The 22,472-nt window shown below is 38.8% G+C and overlaps 1 protein-coding gene across 1 annotated transcript; it reads right to left on the reverse strand.

Annotated features, from left to right (window-relative positions):
• Window positions 1-566: 566 nt before the first annotated feature.
• CLDN1 (claudin 1) lies at window positions 567-17,485 on the reverse strand. The gene is made up of 4 exons (XM_003824966.6): window positions 16,840-17,485; window positions 7,723-7,887; window positions 5,021-5,105; window positions 567-3,296 (listed from the first exon to the last, which is right to left on the reverse strand). Exons 1-4 carry the CDS (start codon window positions 17,060-17,062, stop codon window positions 3,134-3,136), a joined length of 636 nt encoding a protein of 211 aa, XP_003825014.1. The 5' UTR covers window positions 17,063-17,485; the 3' UTR covers window positions 567-3,133.
• Window positions 17,486-22,472: the final 4,987 nt, after the last annotated feature.

A 22,472-nucleotide genomic window follows, 5' to 3' on the forward strand; every position in this document is an offset into this window, starting at 1 on the left:
TCATGCTAATGTCTGAGACTCCACATTAGAGCTGCAAGCCTTTACTTATAAGCCTGGTCTCAATATGAACATTGTCCAGGAACAGGCCACACTTAAGGTTGTGTCAGTTATTGATACTTTAAGATAATGAGTGAATGAGTTCCGTCACATCCTTATGGGGTAGTTTTGATCATCATCATTACAGAAACAATAATGGGTTTCCAGCAGCTGTCTTTCACTCTTCCACCTTTGTGAGGAACAAAGCCACTTAAGTTTGCACAGTGCTTTACAGTTCACAAAATATCTTCATATCTTATCATTTATTATTGTATGTCCCCTTTTTATAGATGAGAAAAAGTATTAAGTAACATCTCCTGGCATCCTCTTCTATTACCACCCTTGATGAGGCACTCAATTTGAGAGAAATAGGGCATTCTAGTGGGTGGAGCCACTCAAATTTGATAGATGGGCCAGAGGCATCATAGTTCTTTCCCAGGATCATGGTGAGTCAGATCCTGTCCCAAGCCACCTCCTCTACCAAGAATGGCAATCTTGCAATAAATGATTAGAAAACAAGCCAATAATCCTTTTTTTAAATTAAAAAACAATTTATTGAAAAAGAGTAATGCTTTATACAAATTCCCATTATAAAACCCCAAAATGTCTATTGGTCTGTTTCCAGGTGTGGTAGAAGAATATAAAAAGATCGAAATTGGATAAATTCTATTGTAACAATTTCGTTGGTCATTTTGGGCCATAAAATTTTTTTGTAATGTTTGGTAACTGATATCCACATGGAATTACACTCACACATCATGAAGATCTATGTATGTGGCAAAAGCCATTTAAATTTTAACTTCCAAAAGCATATATTCTCAGGTTTGGAAGGCACACTAAAATTTATTAGGTCCAATTCCTCATAAGACACGGTGGCTGACTTTCCTTGTGTAGTTTATTATGAAGTACCATTTCCAAACTAACTATCCTAGCAGCGTCAGCTGCCAGCTAACAGCAAGAGCTCTGAGGGCATCACTGAACAGATAGCACCTTACGAGTTATTATGATTCAAAAATCTCCCTTGCTGTTGGATTTACCAACACGTAGGCTTTTATTTCTTCCCATTACATCTGTTTAGCCACAGAAAGCATTGGGCCATACTCACTGCAGAAGATAAGACTTCCTCAGAATCTTATTCGTTTAGTGCACTCAATTTTACTTCACTGTCTCATCACTTGAGAGACTGGTTAAGGCAAGAAACCCATTTCTTAACATTTTTTTTATTTTCAAACATTTGAAAAGCAACACCAAAACGTATGCAGTTAATTCCTCAATTCTTTCCCTTAGTATAGCACTTTTTAAATTACAAAACCACACTTACATGTATTCTATCTCACTGGATCCCCACAACATCACTGTGAGGTGGGCAGATCAGGAATTACAAACCACCTCTTACAGATGAAGCAATAAGCTTACAGCAGCCAAATGCCTTGCTCAAACACAGACGGTGATTGATAGCACCAAGACTCAAATCCAGGTCTCCAGACACCAGTGCCAACACCCTTTCCATTACATCATCTTGCTCAAGTGAAATAGCATTCTGTACAGACTGGAAAAGTAAGAGCAGTTGTTAAAATGGAACAGAGCACAAACATGTCAGACACAGCTGAAAGAATGGAAATAGACTGGTAGAGAGAGGAAGGCACTGAACCACATGAAGGTATGTGCGTAGGTTTTGTTCAGTGGAAATAGGCTGGTAGAGAGAGGAAGGCACTGAACCACATGAAGGTATGTGTGTAGGTTTTGTTCAGTGGAAATAGACTGGTAGAGAGAGGAAGGCAGTGAATCACATGAAGGTACGTGTGTAGGTTTTGTTCAGTGACTTCTTCAGTGACTCAGCCAGCTGAGCAAATAAAGACACTACATAGGCATAGTTCATGTTCAAAGAATGAGAGTAATATAAACTAATTAACATTCACACTACCTCTTCTAACTGGTTAAGTATCATTATCTCAATTTGGCAGATAGAAAAAAGAGGTAGAAAGATTAAGTGACTTGCTTACAGCTACAGAGAGAATATTTGTCACCAGATTATCACTCCAGAAAGTCTAGCACTTTGTTCAGACAAACAGACCACACCTTATTAGGAAGATATAAAATGCATGATAATTACACTTGGGAAAACAATACAATTAAGGAATGGGGAACAAAAAGGTAGTTTAGGGGGATATAAAACTATGAATAAGTAGCTTAAAAATTCAATCAATAAAGTTGTGTTACAACACCTGGGGGAACAGCATGCAGCTACTCAATTGGACAAATATTTTCAAAGCAAACAAGAGTGCTATGGGTCAGAGTACAGGGATTGTGTGGGAAGGTCAACAGGAATTTATCACTTTGGTCATGCAGAAAGATTTGCCTCCAAAGTTCTGATTTGTAATAAATTCTTCTTGGCTTTAGAAACTAAAATGTAGGCTATGAAATGTGTTAGATTCAGGAGATAGAGAACAATGAAACACAAAACAAATAAGGGCTTAATGATGCAAATGCTATACGATTATGGTAAAAAATAAAATAAGTATATGAAAAGGGCACGCATGAAGAATTGAAAGAATTCATTCTTGGTAAATTAGGCTAGGTCTTGTGGCAAAGGCACCAAAAGCTAATGAAGAAGAGTAAATGATATTTGACTGTTACATATGTATATATAGACAAAAAAGAAAATATACCAATAAACATCTTCATCAATATGGAATTAAATACATTTTCCTATTTTAGAGATATTTTAAGTATGATAGTATCAACATAATGAGAAGAGTATTTTACTGTCTATTTTTAATAGAAAAACATGTATATATACATATCTATATATATTTAAGGAGCACCCCTTCCCCCATTTGAGTATGATTACTCAATGGGAAGCAGTAATACAAATGGAAAAATCTTCCCTCCTATATTGAGGAAAGAAGATAAAATAAGATTAAGCCATGTTTAGCACTGAGTATTTTAACACATGGGTTTTTTGTTTGTTTGTTTGTTTTGTAATACCATACTTCAGATTACAATACCCAAAATTCTAAGGTCCTAATGTTAATGATAGTATCTCAATGTCCATTTTCGGTTTGTTCCAACATGATTTTCTCCTTTTGCCTCTGTGTCACACATAGTCTTTCCCACTGGAAGGTGCAGGTTTTGGATAGGGCCTTGGTGTTGGGTAAGAGGTTGTTTTTCGGGGACAGGAACAGCAAAGTAGGGCACCTCCCAGAAGGCAGAGAGAAGCAGCAGCCCAGCCAGTGAAGAGAGCCTGACCAAATTCGTACCTAAAAGGAAAAACCCACGTGCTTGTTAATCAGTGAATTATTGGCAACTTTTCTAATAAAATAAAAGGAAAAAAAATCAATACTCATTGTATTTTTTTCATTGAAAATAACCCCTGAATATCCCTTGGGAAGTACTTTAAGATTTCTGAACATATACACCAAAGAATGTTTATATTGCAATTGGTGACAATTTGTAATAGTAGATCAGGAAATAACACATGTAATACCAGGTTAATTACACAAATAATTCAAAGGACTTTTCCATATATAGGATACTTGTAAAGCATGTTGATATGTTTTAGAAGTAGGGTTTGGATCATGGTTCCTAGGCTGAAACTTAGCAAAGGAAGCTTTATCACTAAGTAGTAATCATATTCTATAAAGAAACTGATAGAGCATAATGGAGATAATCAGAGCTTTGAACAGATGATCCATTGGTCCCAGGCACCTATACAATCTGAAATCCAAATCTTATGGTTTTGTAAAGAAAAGTTCTAAGCAGCCCATGAACCATTCTGGATTAAGCTGATCCAGGCAGATGTATTAAAGCAGACACTTAGGGTGGGGTATCTGTGAGTGATTATGGACAATACGGAAGAGTAGAGAAGGGTTGGTTCTATAAGTTATAAGGCCAAGTCTAAATCCTGATGCAGACTCTCAACTGCTGCAATTCTGGGATAGCAACTTCACCTCTCAGCCTCAGTTTCTCCTACTCTCAAAGCAGGATAATCCCACCTGCCTCAATAGACTGCTTTTAGGATCACATGCAATAATGTAAATAACAATTGCAAAATGGCTGGCAATTTATAAAGTGCTTTCCTGTGCATTACTGGTGTTATTACCTTGGCGAAATTTTAGCCTACTGACCTCTAGCAGTTTCTGTTCTTACACTGTAAATCTTATGGGATGGGCTCCAACACAACCATTGCAGTATGTGTTCTCCCATATGTGGGTGATTATATAAAAAGAAACACATCTTATCTCTCCAAACACTGAGGTTTTTCATCCATTCATCTAAGCACTCAACAAACAATAATTATATTTTAACATCCTGACTGAATGTAGTTATTAGGCGTTAAAGATGTGAAGACAGTGAGATGAAGAGCCTCGTCTCTGATTAAAGAATGTTTTTACATGAGAGCTAAGAATCAGCTCAACTTGCACAACCTGCAGTATTAAGAAAGATGATCTTTGTAAAGCCAATTTTACAGTTGTGAAAGAACAAAAAATTTCAAGGTGGTATCTGAACATACTGAAAACATACATCATAGCTTTACGTGTAAAAATGAACTGTTGGGAATGAAGTATTATTCATTAACCCCCATGGTAGTACAATTTTTCTCAATCAATCATAAACTGTGCATTAGTTACAAATAATCATAGGTAGGTGTTGTAAACATCAGAATACACTTCAAAAAGGAAATTTCAACTATATTAACATCTTTATTAATATTTGAAAAAACAAAAGAAAGCCCAGTATACAGTTGAAAAGCACAGAGCTTGAAACTTTTCTACTTTGGAAGGTATTTTGTCATCAATACAGGGTGTTAAAGCAATTATCAAACTCATTTTGACATAAGTCAGAGATCATTTAAATTGTTTGTAGGTTTGACATAGAATTCTTGAAAGCAAATCTGGGAAATGACGGCACTAGCAGGACTTTGTAGAATATAAAAAGGGCATTTTCTCAGAAAACAAACTATTTTACGCCTGAATAGCGTTACCTGGCATTGACTGGGGTCATAGGGTCGTAGAATTCTTGAACGATTCTATTGCCATACCATGCTGTGGCAACTAAAATAGCCAGACCTATAGAAATTCAGAACAAAAGACTGTTAATCATCATGGAACACTAAGCCTAAATACACAACCTGTTAAACCAAAACAGATTTTGCAAGAATTAAATCTCATCAATAGTGTTGACATTTTTATTTTGGTATTAGGGAGATTAGAAGTCCAGATATGATTTATTCCAAGTATCTATTAAAATATAAAAAAATACTAGGTTGGCATTATACAAAATTTATACTTTTTTATGATATCTTGGCACAAATAATTCTTTTTTGGAAACAATTAGGCAGGTGTATGTTGTACAAAATCTCTTTTAAATATGCTGTTATACATTAGGATACTAAACTACATTTGATAAAGCTATTGTCATTATTAGTACAGATAGAATTACTTGCAAAAGGGGAAGACGAAAACTCTTCTATGTTCTTGATCAAACTCAAAATTTACATTTCTGCACAGTCAAAAGGAATGCAAGCAGCTAGATAGAGTGAGATCAGGACATGTCTCAGAATGGACCAGAATACCTGCATTACTACTGCCCCATTGGCCAAGGGAATACCTGACATAGGTATAGGTTGGCCTGAGATTTGTTGAGGGTGCCACATCAGATCAATTTATGCAACCCAATCTCAATTTCCCATGGCATTTTATATTCAATGATAGCAGAGAAATCATTTAGTCAAAATCATTCACTTAATCATTTATAAGATGTATAAAATACTTCATTTTTTTGTCAAAAAAGTTACCTAACTTTTTTGTAGTAATTCTAAGCATTCATCAATCTAGACAGATTAGATGTTTCTATGCTACTGTCTCTCCCCAACCAAAAACATGGTCCAATGTAATTGCCTCTAGACACGACAGAAAACACTATTGCTTTTGGCTTCTCAAATAGACCATGCGAATGGTCTTGAACTTGTGATGCTTACGCCTAAGAGAAGTCCCTGAAACTGGAATAGGAGTGATGCAGTCACATGTGGGAGTTACAAGAAGGCAAGCGAAGGAAGAATGCAATGCATTTCATCCTCATCGTCTTCCAAGCACTTCATACACTTCATGCCACGATGGCCACAAAGATTACTATTCGCCGCCTTTGATATAAGAGTAAATTATTGGGAATAAGACACTATCCATGCCTTTTCAGAGAGGAGTCAATTTGTATTTGGGTAAACTGAGAGACTGGTCATTTTAAACTAACCACATCTTTAGCAAAGCCACAGATACTCTTCCTCAATTACTGGTTAAACTGACATATTATACTGAAGCAAAAGCCCCTACAAGTCTTCTGTCAAAAAGAAAATAAGAAAATAAAGTCTATTCTAGTTTTTTTCTATTAGTAGATTTGTATCATTAATTATATCTGTTATTTTTTTAAAATAATATACTATAATATATTATATATATAATATATGCATCTAATACCTAATATAGAGAACATATAGTAGTCTATTATTATAGCTGTATAATTTATATGGAGATTATCAACATATATAACACAGTGTGTAGATATAAAGATATATATATACACACAGACAGATTGCATATGTATGTACATATACACACGTAAATATACATACACTATAATTTTTTAAATAAGCATTATTATAAAGCTTTGAAATAATGCTGTCCATGTTTTCTGACTTTGATTTTCTCAAATGACACATAATGTAACTTATCAATCAACACTTGAATTAAAAAACAGATATTTCTTTTCTTTTCTTTTTTCTTTTTTTTTTTAGACAGTCTTCTGTTGCTTAGGCTGGAGTGCAGTGGTGCGATCTTGGCTCCCGAGTTGAGGTGATTCTCATGCCTCAGCCTCTGGAGTATATGGGATTACAGGCGTGCACCACCACACCCAGCTAATTTTTGTGTTTTTAGTAGAGATGGGGTTTCACCATGTTGGCCAGGCTGGTCTTGAACTCACGACCTCAGGCGATCCGCCCTCCTCAGCCTCCAAAAGTGCTGGGATTACAGGCGTGAACCACCACACCTGGCCTAAAAAACACATATTTATTTTCAATGGAAAATATAATATTATTTTATCAAAAATATTTAAAGGTATTTCTGTATTTTTTTTCCTAACTGCTTTAAACTGACCATTCCAACAGGCCACCTCTACTCCAGTTGGCCTTTCTTTTCATTGATCTACAGGCACATCCTGTTTATTCTCGAATTAGATCTGCCCAGCTGGAATGCTATCCTTATTTTTCTCCAATAATCCCAATCCTTCCATCCCTCACAGACCTGAAGGGTTCACATATTCTTGAGTTTTCTCTCACTACTCCCCATCTTTTCCACATAGTATCTGTGGAGACACCATAGGAATTATCTGAATTACATGAACTTCCTCCTTAGCGTTTGCTAAATAGTGAACAACTTTCTTCACTGGAAGAGACTGGTTCTAACAAACCAGTTGCCACTTGAAACTTCAACCAATAGACCTGTCAGATGTGAGCAGAGCTCTCACATTTTCATTTAGTTTGTGTTTGAGAACATGAAAGTCAACTGGACTTCAGGTCTATGTTTGCAGTTTGCCTTAGAGACTGAAATCAAGTATAATGAATCCAACGTAATAGATTTCAAATCATACCAGGAACAGGTTAGTAAGGTGAAAGGGGGGCACAGCCTCTATTACCTGCAAGAAGAAATATCGCGCCCCCAATGACAGCCATCCTCATCTTCTGCACCTCATCGTCTTCCAAGCACTTCATACACTTCATGCCAACGGTGGCCACAAAGATTGCTATCACTCCCAGGAGGATGCCAACCACCATCAAGGCACGGGTTGCTTGCAATGTGCCTGGCAGAAAACATTTTAAAACATGTAAAAATATGCTTGGACCAACAAGAGAAAAATGGAAGAAGACCAAGTATGTGTCACTGTTGTATGGAAGAGAGAAAACTGGACTAGGAATCTAGAGACCCCAGTCATACTGATGTTTCCACTGGTAACCCAACATACAGTATCTTCTCCAGAAAAACAAATGCCAGGCTGGATGATGAAAAAGAGATCCCTCCGCTCCAACATTTTATGTTTCCAACATTAAATTCAAAATCAACTGGAAAATTAATTAATGATCTAATTGAATAGGGTTAGCTGAACTAATACATACTTATTTTTTACTGAGGGATTTTCATGCTTGCTAAGATAATTTTAATTTTAAGTAACAATCATATATACTATCCTGGATGTTAACTATTTGTAATCAAAATGGTTTACAGTATATCTTTGATATTAGTCACCAGCTATACACTCCAATCAGTAAGCTTCAGAAAAACTGGATGAATTGGAAGATAAAAAATAAATGTTTTATAGATTATCATGGCTGGATAAGCGTATTTGTATCTCCAGTGACGTGAATAGGAGGAGTGGGGAAGAATATAGAAGTCATTTTCTTAAAACTAAACAAAATAACCTTTGAGATGTTACCTTGGGACATAGTAGTAGATGCATATTCAAAGACATCACTAGTTTTTAAAACTATTTAAGCTGCCATGTTGTAAAATAGCACACACAATAATTCAATGTAGTGTTTCTCAGGATTCCATTTTTTCTAATTTCCCATCATTATTTTTGGTGTACTTACTCATGATCAAATAAACAGGGTCAAGTTTGAGACATTATCACTATGTTTCTTAAAGAGTAAAAGCTTGATGCCATCATTGTGGCATAAAGGCACAGACTTTTAAATATGAACTGAAACTATGCTGGTTAGAAGATTTTGTTTAAATTCTAGATTTATGTCCTGGTTTAATTAAAGATCACTATATCATTGACAGTGATAATATGTGACAAGTATTTTTTGCATATATAAGTATTTTTTAGCTTTAACAAACTATGCTATCTTGAGCAAGAAACTTAGTATTGTTTGGAATAATATTTCAATTATATAAGTAAAATGTAAATTATATCTTTATCCAGTGGACTGGAACAATTGACTCCTTGATGGTCTTTAAAAGTGGCTGAGATGCTGGAAAGGTTTTGTATCTCAATATCTAATCAGGCCTAGGCTTAGTGTTAATATTGTCAAGATTGAGAACTTAGGTCACCAATCATAATTGAAGCTAAATATTTCTAAAACTTCATTAAATCTTGATTTACTGATTTTCTGTCTTTGCTATAACCAGGCAATCTATGATAAAATTATAGTAATCTCTTTATTTTTCTTTTTTTGAGATAGAGTCTCGCTCTGTTGCCCAGGCTGGAGTGCAGTGGTGCGATCTGGGCTCACTGCAACCTCTGCCTCCGGGGCTCAAGCGATTCTCATCCCACAGCCTCCTGAGTAGCTGGGACTACAGGCACAAACCACCATGCCTGGCTGAATTTTTTTTTTTTTTTTTTTTTTTGGTATTTAGTAGAGATGGGTTTCACCATGTTGCCCAGGATGGTCTCAAATTCCTGAGTTCAGGTAGTCTGCCCACCTCGGCCTCCCAAAGTTCTGGGATTACAGACATGAGCCACTACGCCTGGCCATAATCTCTTTCTAAAAAGTATCAAAGGTATTGTTTACAGTATTTGAGAGATATTTTTGAAGCCAAGGTTAAGTTTTACTTGATTTCATTTAAAAATAAAAAAGAGACTTCCTGATTCCCCTCACACACTGACCTCCTCATAAGCATGTATGGGCACACATGCACACTGACCCACACACTTATCTCAAGATTCCAGGTGGCAGAGGAACTGCTGGATCAAAACACATGTTCCACAGACCACAGGTTTACCAGGAAGGAACTGAAGCTGCTTGTAAGGTTATTACACAACTTTTTCCTTGGAATCACAAGCCATACTGTGGTATGAAGAGGAAAGTACCAAGGGCTCCATGGTTAAGGTATGTCCTCTTTCTGATGGATGGTTTTTGCAAAGGCTATCGTTATTGGAAAATAACGAATAAAATAACTAAACCCATACATAACACAGATTTCAGATGTGGTCCTAAGATTACACTTGGCAGGAAAATATTTCAGGCAGAGATATGCCTGAAGAGGAGATGCTGAAAGTAACAAAGATGATCCATGTCTGGAGGATAGGGAAACCACATATCTCAGTTTGCCTGGAACAGTCCTAGCTTTAAAGTTTAAAGTCCTACATCCTTAGAAGGCCCTCAATCCTGAACCAATTGGGAGAGCTGGTCATCCTAATGCAGGATGATAGGATGTGCAAAGTAAAACGAAGTTTAGCAAGGTGGGCAGAAGGCATATGTCATGCAGAACTTCGCAAATTAGGGTAAGAAGATGGATTCTATTCTAAGTATAATCAGAAGTCATATGATTATCTTGAGAAAGGGGCGACATGATTTTTACTGTCAGCATAGAGATCACACAATCAATAAATATTTCTATGACAGCACTTCAAGCATCTATAGCATCTTACATTTCACAGCCTCCTCCATTTTATTTTTTCATAAATACTATTTTTCAACCTTTTATTAATCATTTTAGATGTTTTCTCTGATCTTACTCCAAGTTTTTCTCTTTGTTCAAGTTGTGGGGCCCCAAACTGGACCAGTTTATAGAATAATCACACTGATCTTTTCTTCAAGTAAAAACAGAAGGTCACTTGCCCAGCAGGTCTGAGCACTTAGATCGCAGGGTAGTCTTCAAGAGAAGTCTAACCGGGCATCAATCTCATGAGTCAGACTGTGTAAAACCCCTGATCTCCCAGGCAAGGAACACACGTGCATAAACTACTCCAGGGCCCTTACTGCACCCACCTGGAATGATCTAATATTCACATTTTTAATCTCTAAGTTTTTGCCCATTAAGTTCTCAAAGAAAACACATTTGATTCATGTCAAATCTATCTTGCCACTTCATCTACAAAGTGTTCTTTCCAAGGGGCTGGGGACTGATATTCTGTTCTATGATTGCTAAGAAACCTATCAGGTTTCCTTTCTCTATAGAATAATATATTATTTGCATAATACACAAAAAGTAATGGAGAAAATGGAAAACACAATATTTAAGAATTGCATAAACCATAGAAATGAGATCCTGCTTTGTTTTTTAAAATGTCGTTTTGCAAAGTAATATTTTCACTTACATCCTGGCAACTATTGACTTAGACAATTTATTTGTATGTTCCAATATTAGATTTGCATCAAACCCAAAATCTTGCTTTGCTTCATTGGAGATATTTGGATAAATTCTTAAGTTTAGTTATATGTGAGGAAAATGCAAAAATAATATACACATGTAGTCACGCACAAAAAGCTGAGAATTAAAACAGCACGAAAACTCACAAGCAAGGCGTAGGTAATGATAGGTTACAAGTCAAAGTAAGCAACTATTGTGTTACAAGTTACAAGTGTTTTATGTGCAGATCAAATCTAAATTGCACAGTTTTAAGCTGGAAACAGATGAATACCTTCACATCATAGAAGTGTTTTAAATCAGAGTTGTAAAGTATGTAATCATGAACTCCTGGATGGTTTGAGTCAGATATTTATTCCTATTTCCATCTAAAGCACCAAGCACAGTACTTGAAAAGTCACATGGATTTATCAAATTTCAATAAATTTAAATTAGAACATGTCTTTATCCTTTAAAAATCTGTACCAATATGATAGGTAAAAATACTTATTCTCTTGTGTTTAGCTTAATTTTTGAAATAATACTGAGAAATACCTCCCTTGAGAGCCTGGTATGCTAAAATCTTGCTACTAAAAGCCAGACTTAGCTTAGGTCACTGAAAACTAGAAACTCATGCAGATAATACAAATTGTACTTTTTGCTTATTTTGATCTATTTTTTAAAGTATGTATCTAATGAGCTTCAAAGCTGAAGTTTTGTTTCTTTTTTCCCTAATGGAATGATGAATGGCAGAGCAGAGAAGTTAAAAAGGATGTTTGAAAGCTACAAAACAACAATTTGGATGAGATAGATGTTGTATAGCCTTGCAATATTAACTTTGAATTGGTCTGATTAGAACAAACCTAGGAACAAACATATTCCTTTTCTCACCTCTTAAATTTGCAGCTAAATCTACAATATTATGACCACTGACTAAAGTTGTCTATGGAGAACCTGGTTAGCAAACATTAAAAAAATTACACTATTTTTTCTCATCATTATTCAGCAGTAAACACAGAAGGCAGTCTTTTAATTATATTTAGCTAGACTGACAATCTTGAGATTAAAGACCCCCTAAGGAGTTCTCATCATTTTCCACCTGAAAGTAGAATTAAAAGTAAATACTTACAAAGATCTCTACTTATAAGACAAGAAGTGAGTTGGAAGTTACTGATCTACTACAGTTAGGTTAATCAACAAATGTGTAGAAAGACAGACATATATGTAATTTTTCTAAAGCTTGAAAGTCTTGCTACACAAGTAGCAGAATCTACTATCAATACCAGACATTGTTTATGCTATTTTCTAGCCATATTACCTTAGGTTCTATATATCATAAACAAAATATAGTCATCTCTTGGTATATAAGGGTGATTGGTTCCAGGACCACCCACAGGTAACTAAATCTGCACAGGCTCAATTCCTACAGTTGATCCTGTGGAAACCTTGTATACAGAAAGTCAACCCTCCCTACATGCAGGCTTTGGACTCTCAGATACTGTATTCTTGATCGGTATTGGTTGAAAGAAATCCACCTATAAGTGGACCCTTGCTGTTCAAACCTGTGTTGTTCAAATGTTGACTGCAGATTCCAATTCTCCCTTTGCATCTGTAGTTGCTTAATAAGTATTAAGTGAATAAATGAACTGATGATTGAGTGACTAGAACAAAAATATTGTACTTTCTTCTCCCCTGCAATTAAATGAGCTCAACATAGACAGTCACAGAAGTGTACTTCCCTGGCTTTTCTCCATATTAAATCTTTTACTTTTACTGAAGTTCAAAGTTTTGTAAAAGTCCTAATCATTAGCATTTCCCTCTTATTGGTGCATGAGGTGATGGTCACCAGATGTGAACTCAGAACATAAGCAAAATCAGGAGTGAAAATGATCCTGGATGAGGCAGGATGTACCACTTTTCAGGATGTCCTCAGAAGTTTTGCTACCTTTCTTGTTTGTGCGTTTCTTCAAGAAATTTTCTCAGAATTAAGTTGATGCTTCTATATTACCTCCACTATATTTCCTTAATCACTCCAATTAAGGAAACCTAAGCTATGTGACTTGCCTCTTCCCCTTCAATCACTGAAGTAATAACAAAGAATGCTGGCACTGGAAGGAATCTTAGAACTCATCTTAGCTGCACCATCCTTAGCAGCAAGAATAGGGCCTAGCTTGCATCTGTTGAATGGATAAACGAATCATAGATTCATCTCCCCATTCCTCCCACTCTGCCCTATTTTATAAGTGGGGTAACTACTTGAAACCAGGGAGATCAAGTGGCTCACCATTATACACTTGGCTACTTAGTGCCAAACCACAGTAAGAATAGAGAATTTCTGATCTCAAGCCTGGATTTTTGCTTCAACTTCCATTATTCTAAGAGTCAGAACTAATTTATGAAGTATATCTGAACACCAATGGCCCTTCGAGTACCCTCGGTTCAGCAGGCATAACGCATCTGGAGAAGCATAAATAGGTGCCCTCCTCTCCACTTAGGCTTCAGAGACTGTCCACGTCAGTGATTTTGTCTCTCTGATTGAGCCTGACATCATGGTGAGAGTGCTGGGAAAGCTCACAGCCACCAATACTCATTAAGCACACCTACACACATGTGGATTCATGCAAAGCAAGTTAAACAGGCTAGAGGAGCTTATAAACAAATTACAGAATCTCAGGGTTCGGTGAGATTGAGAGAGAGTCTAGCCTAACCTCCCATTTGTCTGGTGCTTGGATCTTCTCTACAACATTCCTTCAAAATGCTTATTTATTCTCTGCTTGCACACCTCCCACCCTGCAGCCTCCTACAGCAGCTCAATCTTTGGACAGCTCTAGCTATTAAAGTCAAGTAAGAAGAAGCATTTAAGCAAGCACATAAAATTGGCGCTAGCTTCCTAAAAGTTTGAGAATTAGACGAAAACAAGGCGAGAGGTACAGGTGAATCAAGAAAAGTCTACTACAACTGTATCTGGCACTTTTTGTATATTCCAACTTTCAGCTACAAGAATCCCCAGGGTCAATAAAATCACATACTTTGGATGAAATGGAAATTGTATCAGCCATTGTAAAACTACAATACACAATGTGACATTTGTTTCCCCAGGAAGTTCCTCAGTTACATTTTCATAAACCGCTTGGCAAGAACTACCTAAAAGAAGAAGCCTTGCTCTATCTCATTTTGTATTTACTGTATACACTATTAGCACACTGTATTCCTTCAGATACTTTATGAAGGTCATATGCTTTTTATGACCTACCCTACATAAAGCAGGGAAACAGATTTTAATACTTCCCGTGCTAAAGCCCTGCATCTGGACTGGAAGACAAGTGTACTCTACTGGGAAAGACAGCAAGGTACAATTTCGGGAAACCCACAGCTAAGCTTTTCACCTAAACACACTTAATGAAATGCAGCTTTTTTCTGAGGGATACTGCTTAAATATACACACATAACCCTTTTCATCTCTACATGTAACAAAACTGTACCAAAACCAGCCAATGAATCACCATCCCAGATCTCTACAGCTGGTGGGCGTAAACACCACTGCTCAGGCAGAGAAATGAAGTAAGGTTTCCTGGGTTCTATCCAAAAGCATCCCCTGAGTCACGGCAGGTGAGAGGAGAACACCTGTGAGTCAAGGGTCCCTCTTCTGAGAATGGGTTTTGAGAGAAAGGCCTAAGCCACACCTTGGATAAACTATGGCTTTAAGTAAAATAAAAGTGGATTCTGATCTGGAGTTTTAAAAAAATAGGAAGACATCTCTAAAGTGTGTGTGGGGGGGTAGGTATTTAGTCCTTTCACCCTAGTTTTAAAAACTGTAATAACTACATTAACCAAAAAATGAAAGTAAAACATTTTAACACATTATCATGTGTAAGGATGATCCATTTGAGTATTTACAACATAGATCAATCTGATTTCATTTGGTCATTTCAGGAAGTTAAAAGAAAACCTATTTAAAGATGTTGAAAAGGAACTATTTTGATCAGAGGAATAAAACTGACAGTGAGACCTCTCTGGAATTGTCCTTAGAAACCTCCACCTGCCAATTCCTTAACGTGGTACCTAAAATGCCTGACACCGTTTCCTTAAATATATTTATCTTTCCATGGAGAAATTCAATAATTATTACCAAATTTTTCATTTTATAAGTACAAATATAACCCCTGAGGGCAATGAGCAACACATAATTACTAAACTTATGGATTGGTTTTGGTGTAAAGAAGTCCTAATATGAGAACCTTCAAAAGCTGAAATAATAACACTCAAAACAACCATGCACATTGACTGAGCAAATGCCACAGGTATTCAAGGTGTTCAAACAGATTTGGAACAGGTTTAATAACTCTAAACTATATGGCTTTTGATATACACTATTAAAAGTTGTCCCTTGATAGGAGGTAGACAAAACAAATTAAGTAAACTTGAACAATGCCAACACTTTTCACCCTTAGCATGCAATGGGGGCCAGTGGGCAGTCACGTTCATCTAGGCAAAGACTAAGGGATCTTTTCTTCAAGTGAGTTAAAGGGCATAACAGACACATGATATAAGACAATTAATGTGATTTCTGAAGGAAGATACTCCAGCCGTGAATCATTATTATCTAAGTAAATGGGAATTTAATGACTTTTCTGACAAGGAACTCGAAACCTTTAATTTAAAAAAAAAAAAAGTAAAAAAAAATTATCCTATTATCCTTCTTCCCACCATCCTTAGAAATATGTCTCTCTATACAATCCTTTCCAGTTTTACAAGGGGTCACTGAACATCCATTACACAGAAATTTCTTTGTGGAAGATGGAAACCTAAGGAAGACCCACCTCTTCTTTCTCTCTCACTGCCTTCCACTCCCAGCTGACCTCTGATTTCATCAGCTATGACTATTTTGCTGCATTTCCCTTCAGTGCCTTTACTTTTTTCTTTGTATTATGTTGTGCAGGTTATTTAGAACCTTTCTTGTCAGCCTTTCCCCACCTGCCACCAACCTTCTCTTTCCAAGACAGCACTACACCATCAGCCTCTACAGAAGACCTTGGGTCTGAAAATTAGAACTTCGGGGGAATCTCAAGCAGCTTCTCCAAAGAGTCTTGCAAGGGGCCTCCCTGCACTAACTGGATCTTATAAATTAAAAGAATCAACCTCAAGCATAAGCAGAAGACACTTAGGACATTTCCAGTAGGAATGTAACTTTTACTATGAAAAAAATCATATTAAAGGTTAAAAAATTATATCTAATACTTGAGGATTATTTATTTAAGCATGCACACTTGAGAAGTTACCAGGCTTCAAACTTTTTAAGTCATCCCATTTTCTTGTCTGAACTCTACCAATCCTCAATTTACCCCAAATCTCAGAATGCCTAGGAGAGGTCTAAGAGCTCAAGTTCAAGTTTGGCCTTCACTCCCTCAACTCGAACCACCAGCATAGGAATTTAGGATGAAGCCACACCTAGAGTGGCAGAAGTGTCACCCAGGGAGTTAGAGGCAAAACTAGAGCTTATGCCTGGGCGTCCCTTTCCTCAAACCAGGATTCTCTTCATTTCCTTATGACAGAGCACATGATCAGAAGACTTGATCAACTGAAGACTGATAACCATGGAATCACACAACAGAATGAGCCCATAAGGGAGCTGCAGGGGGACTGGGGCCTCTGGACGGCCGCTGTGAGGTGGGGGTGCACTCACTGCTCAGATTCAGCAAGGAGTCAAAGACTTTGCACTGGATCTGCCCGGTGCTCTGCGACACGCAGGACATCCACAGCCCCTCGTACATGGCCTGGGCGGTCACGATGTTGTCGCCGGCATAGGAGTAAATCCTCCACTGGGGCAGGGCAGTGCTGACGATGGCGCCGATCCATCCCAGGAAGGCGAGAATGAAGCCCAACAGCTGCAGCCCCGCGTTGGCCATGACTCGCTCGGGCGCCCGCGCTGGCTCAGGGGTGGCAGGTGCAGAAGGCGGAGAGTTTGCAGGTGCGCAACCCGGACTCCCGAAGGTGGCTGGGCCCCGCGGAGGAAGTTAAGGCGGGGAGCCCTGCTCGCTGCGCCGCCGCTGGAGAAGCTCTGGGTCGGGGTTGGGGTCCGCGCCCGGGGCGGCGCTGGAGTCTGAATACTAGAAGCTGCGGTTGCTCCCAGGCTCAGGAACTGAGACGCAGAACCGCTGGGCGCCGCGATTTAAAGCAGCTCCGCCCGCCTCAGCCCCGGCAGCCGGGGAGCGCCCCCTGGCGGTTTCAGGGCGGCTCACCGAGAGGGCGCCGGGAGCGCCCGGTTGGGGAACGCGCGGCTGGCGGCGTGGGGACCACCTGGCAGGACCAGGCACCAGAGCTGCGTCCCTGCTCGTTTTCTCTCGTGGATCTTCTCGCTCCTGTGAGACGTTTCACGCTTTTCATTCATTCACTCCAATTATCCAAAAATTACTATGCACTGTACCTGTAAATCCTAAAAACAAAGGTGAAAAAATGATCCTTCAAGAGCTGCAGTTTTAGGTTTAATACTTTTTTCCCAATATCTTATTAAAAGGCATTTCTACCCAACTCCGCGTCTCCTCCCTCATCACACCATTTCTCTCTCCTTTGCTTAGCTTCCTCCCCCTTCTTTCCTCTCTCTGCTCTCTTCTGTCAAGGTCGTTCCATCACTTGTCTCTGCAAGGAGCCTCAGAGACTTTTACACTCTACAGATTGGGAAACAGACCCAGAGAGCAACATGATTTACACACACACACACACACACACACACACACACAGACACACTCACGCACGGAGCATATCCAGTACTTGGCTCCCCTCCCAATCTGCTTTCCACTACATATCAAGTTGACCCAAAATATCCCCTTTGATCTATGATTGTCCTTTTTGATGTATTATTGTCCTTATGAAACCGCAGCCTAGCAGCCCTTCCCCGCCAAACACCAACCACCTCCCCACAGCAGTTATGTCTTAGAGCAGCAATTCATGATCAGAGGGACCTGGCCAGTGCCCCGCTCTCCCTGCAAGGTTAATTTTGTGAGTTATCAAATGTTGTTCGTTGCAGGTGAGGACATGTAAACAGCGTTTCCCCAGTGGAAAAAGGACTGGGCTGGAGTTGAGGAAGTCTGGGCTCTGGTTCCAGCTTTTACTGTGACTGGCTATGTCACCCCTCCGGTTTCGGTCTCGCTGGGACTGTAGTTTCCCTCTATGCTTCTCCAAAGCTTCCTTCTTTGTAGTTAGTCAGAAGTGCTGTTGTGGTTAGGAATCATTGAAATGTTTTTCCAACTGCTTTTTGTGTGTGGTGCGAGTGTGGTGGGAGGGGAAGCTTCTATGGTTTTAGTAAAAACAGAAGCACCTTGGAAGCAGAAATAAACATACTAAGGAGAAAACAAGATATACCCTTATATACCATGGCAACTGCTAGTTGGTGACAGAGAAGGAAAGGTGCAAATTCTCAAGGTGGGAATGGGAAGAAAGGCCAAGCCCCACCACCTTCATTTCCACCTGGCTCTCCCTGCATGCCTTTCATGTAGGCTTAAAACTAAAGGACTTGGCCACGCTAGGATTTGGGGACAAGCAATGAAGAATTTAAGAGAGGAGCTAGATGAAGACAATTAATTTTGACTGAGATTAACATAGTGAATACTGTCTTTCTCCTATCAGCTGTTTAGGACAAGACCATGTTCGTGTTGTATCCCAGGGTTAGGGCCTGCAGTCAGTACTACTGTCTAGGTCTCGGTGGATGTTCTGTGGGTGCCTGTCAGTGTGGATGAAGACGTATCAATCACATTTGATTTTGTAAAAATTCCCTGATCAGAGAAGGCACTGGAATTTGCTGCAGGACTAGAGCAGTACCATGTGAATCATATAATCTCATTTTCTTCTTTTTTTTGTTTCAAACATTTAAGAATTAAAACTATTATTAAACACCCAGGCACGGTGGCTCAGGCCAGGCGCAGTGGCTCACGCCTGTAATCCCAACACTTTGGGAGGCTGAGGCAGGCGGATCACTTGAGATCAGGAGTTCGAGATCAGCCTGGCCAACATGGTGAAACCCCGTCTCTACTAACAATATGAAAATTAGCCAGGCATGGTGGTGGGTGCCTGTAATTCCAGCTACTTGGGAGGCTGAGGCAGGAGAATTGCTTGAACCCAGGAGGCGGAGGTGGCAGTGAGCCGAGATCGTGCCACTGCACTCCAGCCTCGGCCACAGACCAAGACCCCATCTCGACAAATAAATAAATAAACAAACAAATAAATGACATTTTCTGCGTTCAGTAAATATATTTGTGCACAGGCCCTTTTACTCTGCATTACGACTGGTTTCTATCAACCTACAATTAGCGGGGAATCGGAGGGATGAGTTCTGTGGTCAGCAGGGTCCCGTGTTTTTGTTTTGTATTTCAGGTCTGTGCGAGGCTGATTACTTCACTACCCACAACCATGTTTGTGAGGCTGAGGTGAATGCTGTTTGCTTCACTGTGATTCAGGCCCATCTCTAGGCATCCTTAATCCTGTCTAGTTTTCTGCTCCTAGCTTCAGTGCAGAGGACAGGTGAGATAATGGCTCAGCATAAATCTATCAACTTAAGAGGAAAAACAGCTTCCAAACACTGGCCTTTCATATCTGAAACATAAACAGTAAAGGCAGCACTGAGACCAAGAAGGCTCTAGAAAGGCTGGCAATGGTATGGTAAGTGTCCTAGCCTGTTGAGTAGTAAAATCTGCTATGTACCCTCAGACAAATTACTTCTTTTCTTCCTCAGTTTCCCTACCAATAAAAGGGATGGGGTTAATTTCTGAAAGTCACCCAAGTCTAAAGCTTTATGACTCTAAGTAATGACAGCTGGCACTTGTTGCTGTATATTTTCATCAAGTGTTGAGGTCAGAGTTTTATATGCTATCTCTACGTGCAGGTAACAGACACAGAGAGGTCAGGCTGCTTATCCAAGTTCATATTGAATATGGCAGCGCTGGAATTCCAAACTGTATAATTTGACGCTCGTGTCCATGCCTTTGACTGCTCTCCTGCAGTATTTCTCTGTGTTTTGACCCTCGTGTCCATGCCTTTGACTGCTCTCCTGCAGTATTTCTCTGTGTGACCCAAATCAATTGAGGACATTTTTTTTTCTTCTTCTTTGGAAGAGCTTAGACATACTTATCATGTGTTTCTTGCTCCAGGCAGTGGCAAGATATTTTACTCTGTGACTGTCTCTTCTTAATATCTGTTGCAGCCCACTGAGGTTTTATACCCTGGGGATTTAGAATCATGTGGCAGAAACTTGTTGCTGTTGAGGAGGAAGAGAAGTGTAAAAACAGCAAATAGCGTACTGGTTTATTCCATGTGCTTGTGCGACTGATGCTTGGGCTTAGCCATGATCTTGAGAACCAATAATAAGTAGAAGAGATATACACATAAAAGACAGAAGCAAAGATAAGACTATGAGTGTCAGAAGAGAGTGTAGACAAAGAAACAAGCCTCTAAGAGGCAGCATGGCAGATTCTCAGAAATGGTTAATGATGACAGTATGAAAGCCATTGGGATGTAAATTTTTTTGCTTAGTGTTAATATATGTTCATGTTGACTTTTCAGAGCTTCTTAAGTGGTAAAACAGAACGAACGAACACATTACTAAGTAAGCAATCTGCTGTGTAATTATTTAGGGCTTGAGAAAAGGATCAGACTACAAATATTGTATAAATTTAACATGAGTTTTAGTATTAAAACATTCAGGTTACTAAAAATACATTGGTGTGTGACTGACACAACCTTTTCAAATGGCCCTTTGAAGCTCCTTGGAGTCTTTGAGAGGGTAGTGAGGGGTAGTGCTTAAAAGCACAAACCTTTTGAATCCCGTTTCTGCCACTTAAAGTAGCCTTGAGAAATTTGCATAACATCCTTGTGACTCACATGTTTCCTTCTTTCGAATGGCTCAAACCCTAGTGCTGTTATGAACATTAAACAAGTTCAGACATGCACATTATTTAAAATAGTAGCTGGTATAGAGCAAGCATACATGAAACGGTACTTATTATTTCAAGCAGATCAGATACGTTCAATTTCTGATCCTGCCATTTGCAAATGATCCTCATGTTTGTTCAAGAGGACTCTTTCATGCTTCGATTCTGTTACAGTCCCACTGAATGCCATAGTTAAATCGTCATGAAAAGATACGCAGTTTCTCTAGAAAGAAGACACAATGTTGTGTTCAGAAAAAGAGAAGGCAGCAATGGCAGGGATATGAGCTTTCAATGAGATTTCTACGTCCCCTCTCCAAGCCTTGCGATGTTTTCCCTCCTAGCCCTGGATAGTTTCCCTGGTTAGGACTAATGCCTGAGGGCTTCTTCTGAGGCGGGGTTGGCCAAGAGGGAGAATGGCGATGTGATATCAAATGACTCCCACAGATCTGCAAGAATCTGTAGAGGGTAATGAGAGAAAAACAAACAAAACCTCAGTTTGATATTTTTATTATCAAGTGTCTCCCTTGTTTTCAGGAACATAAAACTTCCCCCATAGATTCCCCCCTTAACTCCTAGCCTAGCAGGTCCATCTCTTCAGAGAATTTGGGAGGGGATGAAATTTTAGCCATAAAACCTTCTGTTTCAGTCATAAAAGGTTACCTTGAAACAAGGTGCTGAAGGACTGTTCCTTTTATCCTTTCACTTGTGTCATTTGGGGAAGATCTTTTTTATCTTAGAGATACTAGAAACATTCAACTGATTTGAACAAGAGTCAAGGTCAAATTGCTAATATTTTACTTGTAATCTCTTTAATATGACACTAGCTTTATTAGTGGGGGTTCTCCAAAGAATAGACTATATGTGTGTATTTGTGTGTCTGTGGAGAGAGAGGAGAGAGAGAGAGAGAGAGGAAGGGAGAGACAGAGATTTATTATAAGAAATTGGCTCATTCAGTTGTGGGAGCTGCCAAATTCAACATTCGTAAAGCGTTCCAGCAGGCGGAAGACTTGAATAAGAGTTGACTTCACAGTCTAGAGTCTGAAATTTTTTAGGTTTCAGAATTCCTGCTCTTCTGGGAAACCTCAGTATTTCCTTGATTGAATTAAGCCCATCAAATTACGGAGGGTAATACATTTTATTCACAGTCTACTGATTTAAATGTTAATCACAACTAAAGAATACAGCCACATCTAGGCTGGTGTTAACCTAACATGTGGACACCATAGCCTAGCCAAGTGGACACATAAAATCAACCATCACACTCACTAACACTTACTGATCATTTAGATTCTAAGGGCTTTGTTGTATAAACTTACTTAGTGCTCAAAAAAGCCACTGAATTAGATAACTATCAATACAGATGAGAAAAGTGGGGTGTGAATAAGTAAAGTAGTTT

Source organism: Pan paniscus, chromosome 2 (genome assembly GCF_029289425.2).
Source record: "Pan paniscus chromosome 2, NHGRI_mPanPan1-v2.0_pri, whole genome shotgun sequence".
NCBI classification, from domain to species: domain Eukaryota; kingdom Metazoa; phylum Chordata; class Mammalia; order Primates; family Hominidae; genus Pan; species Pan paniscus.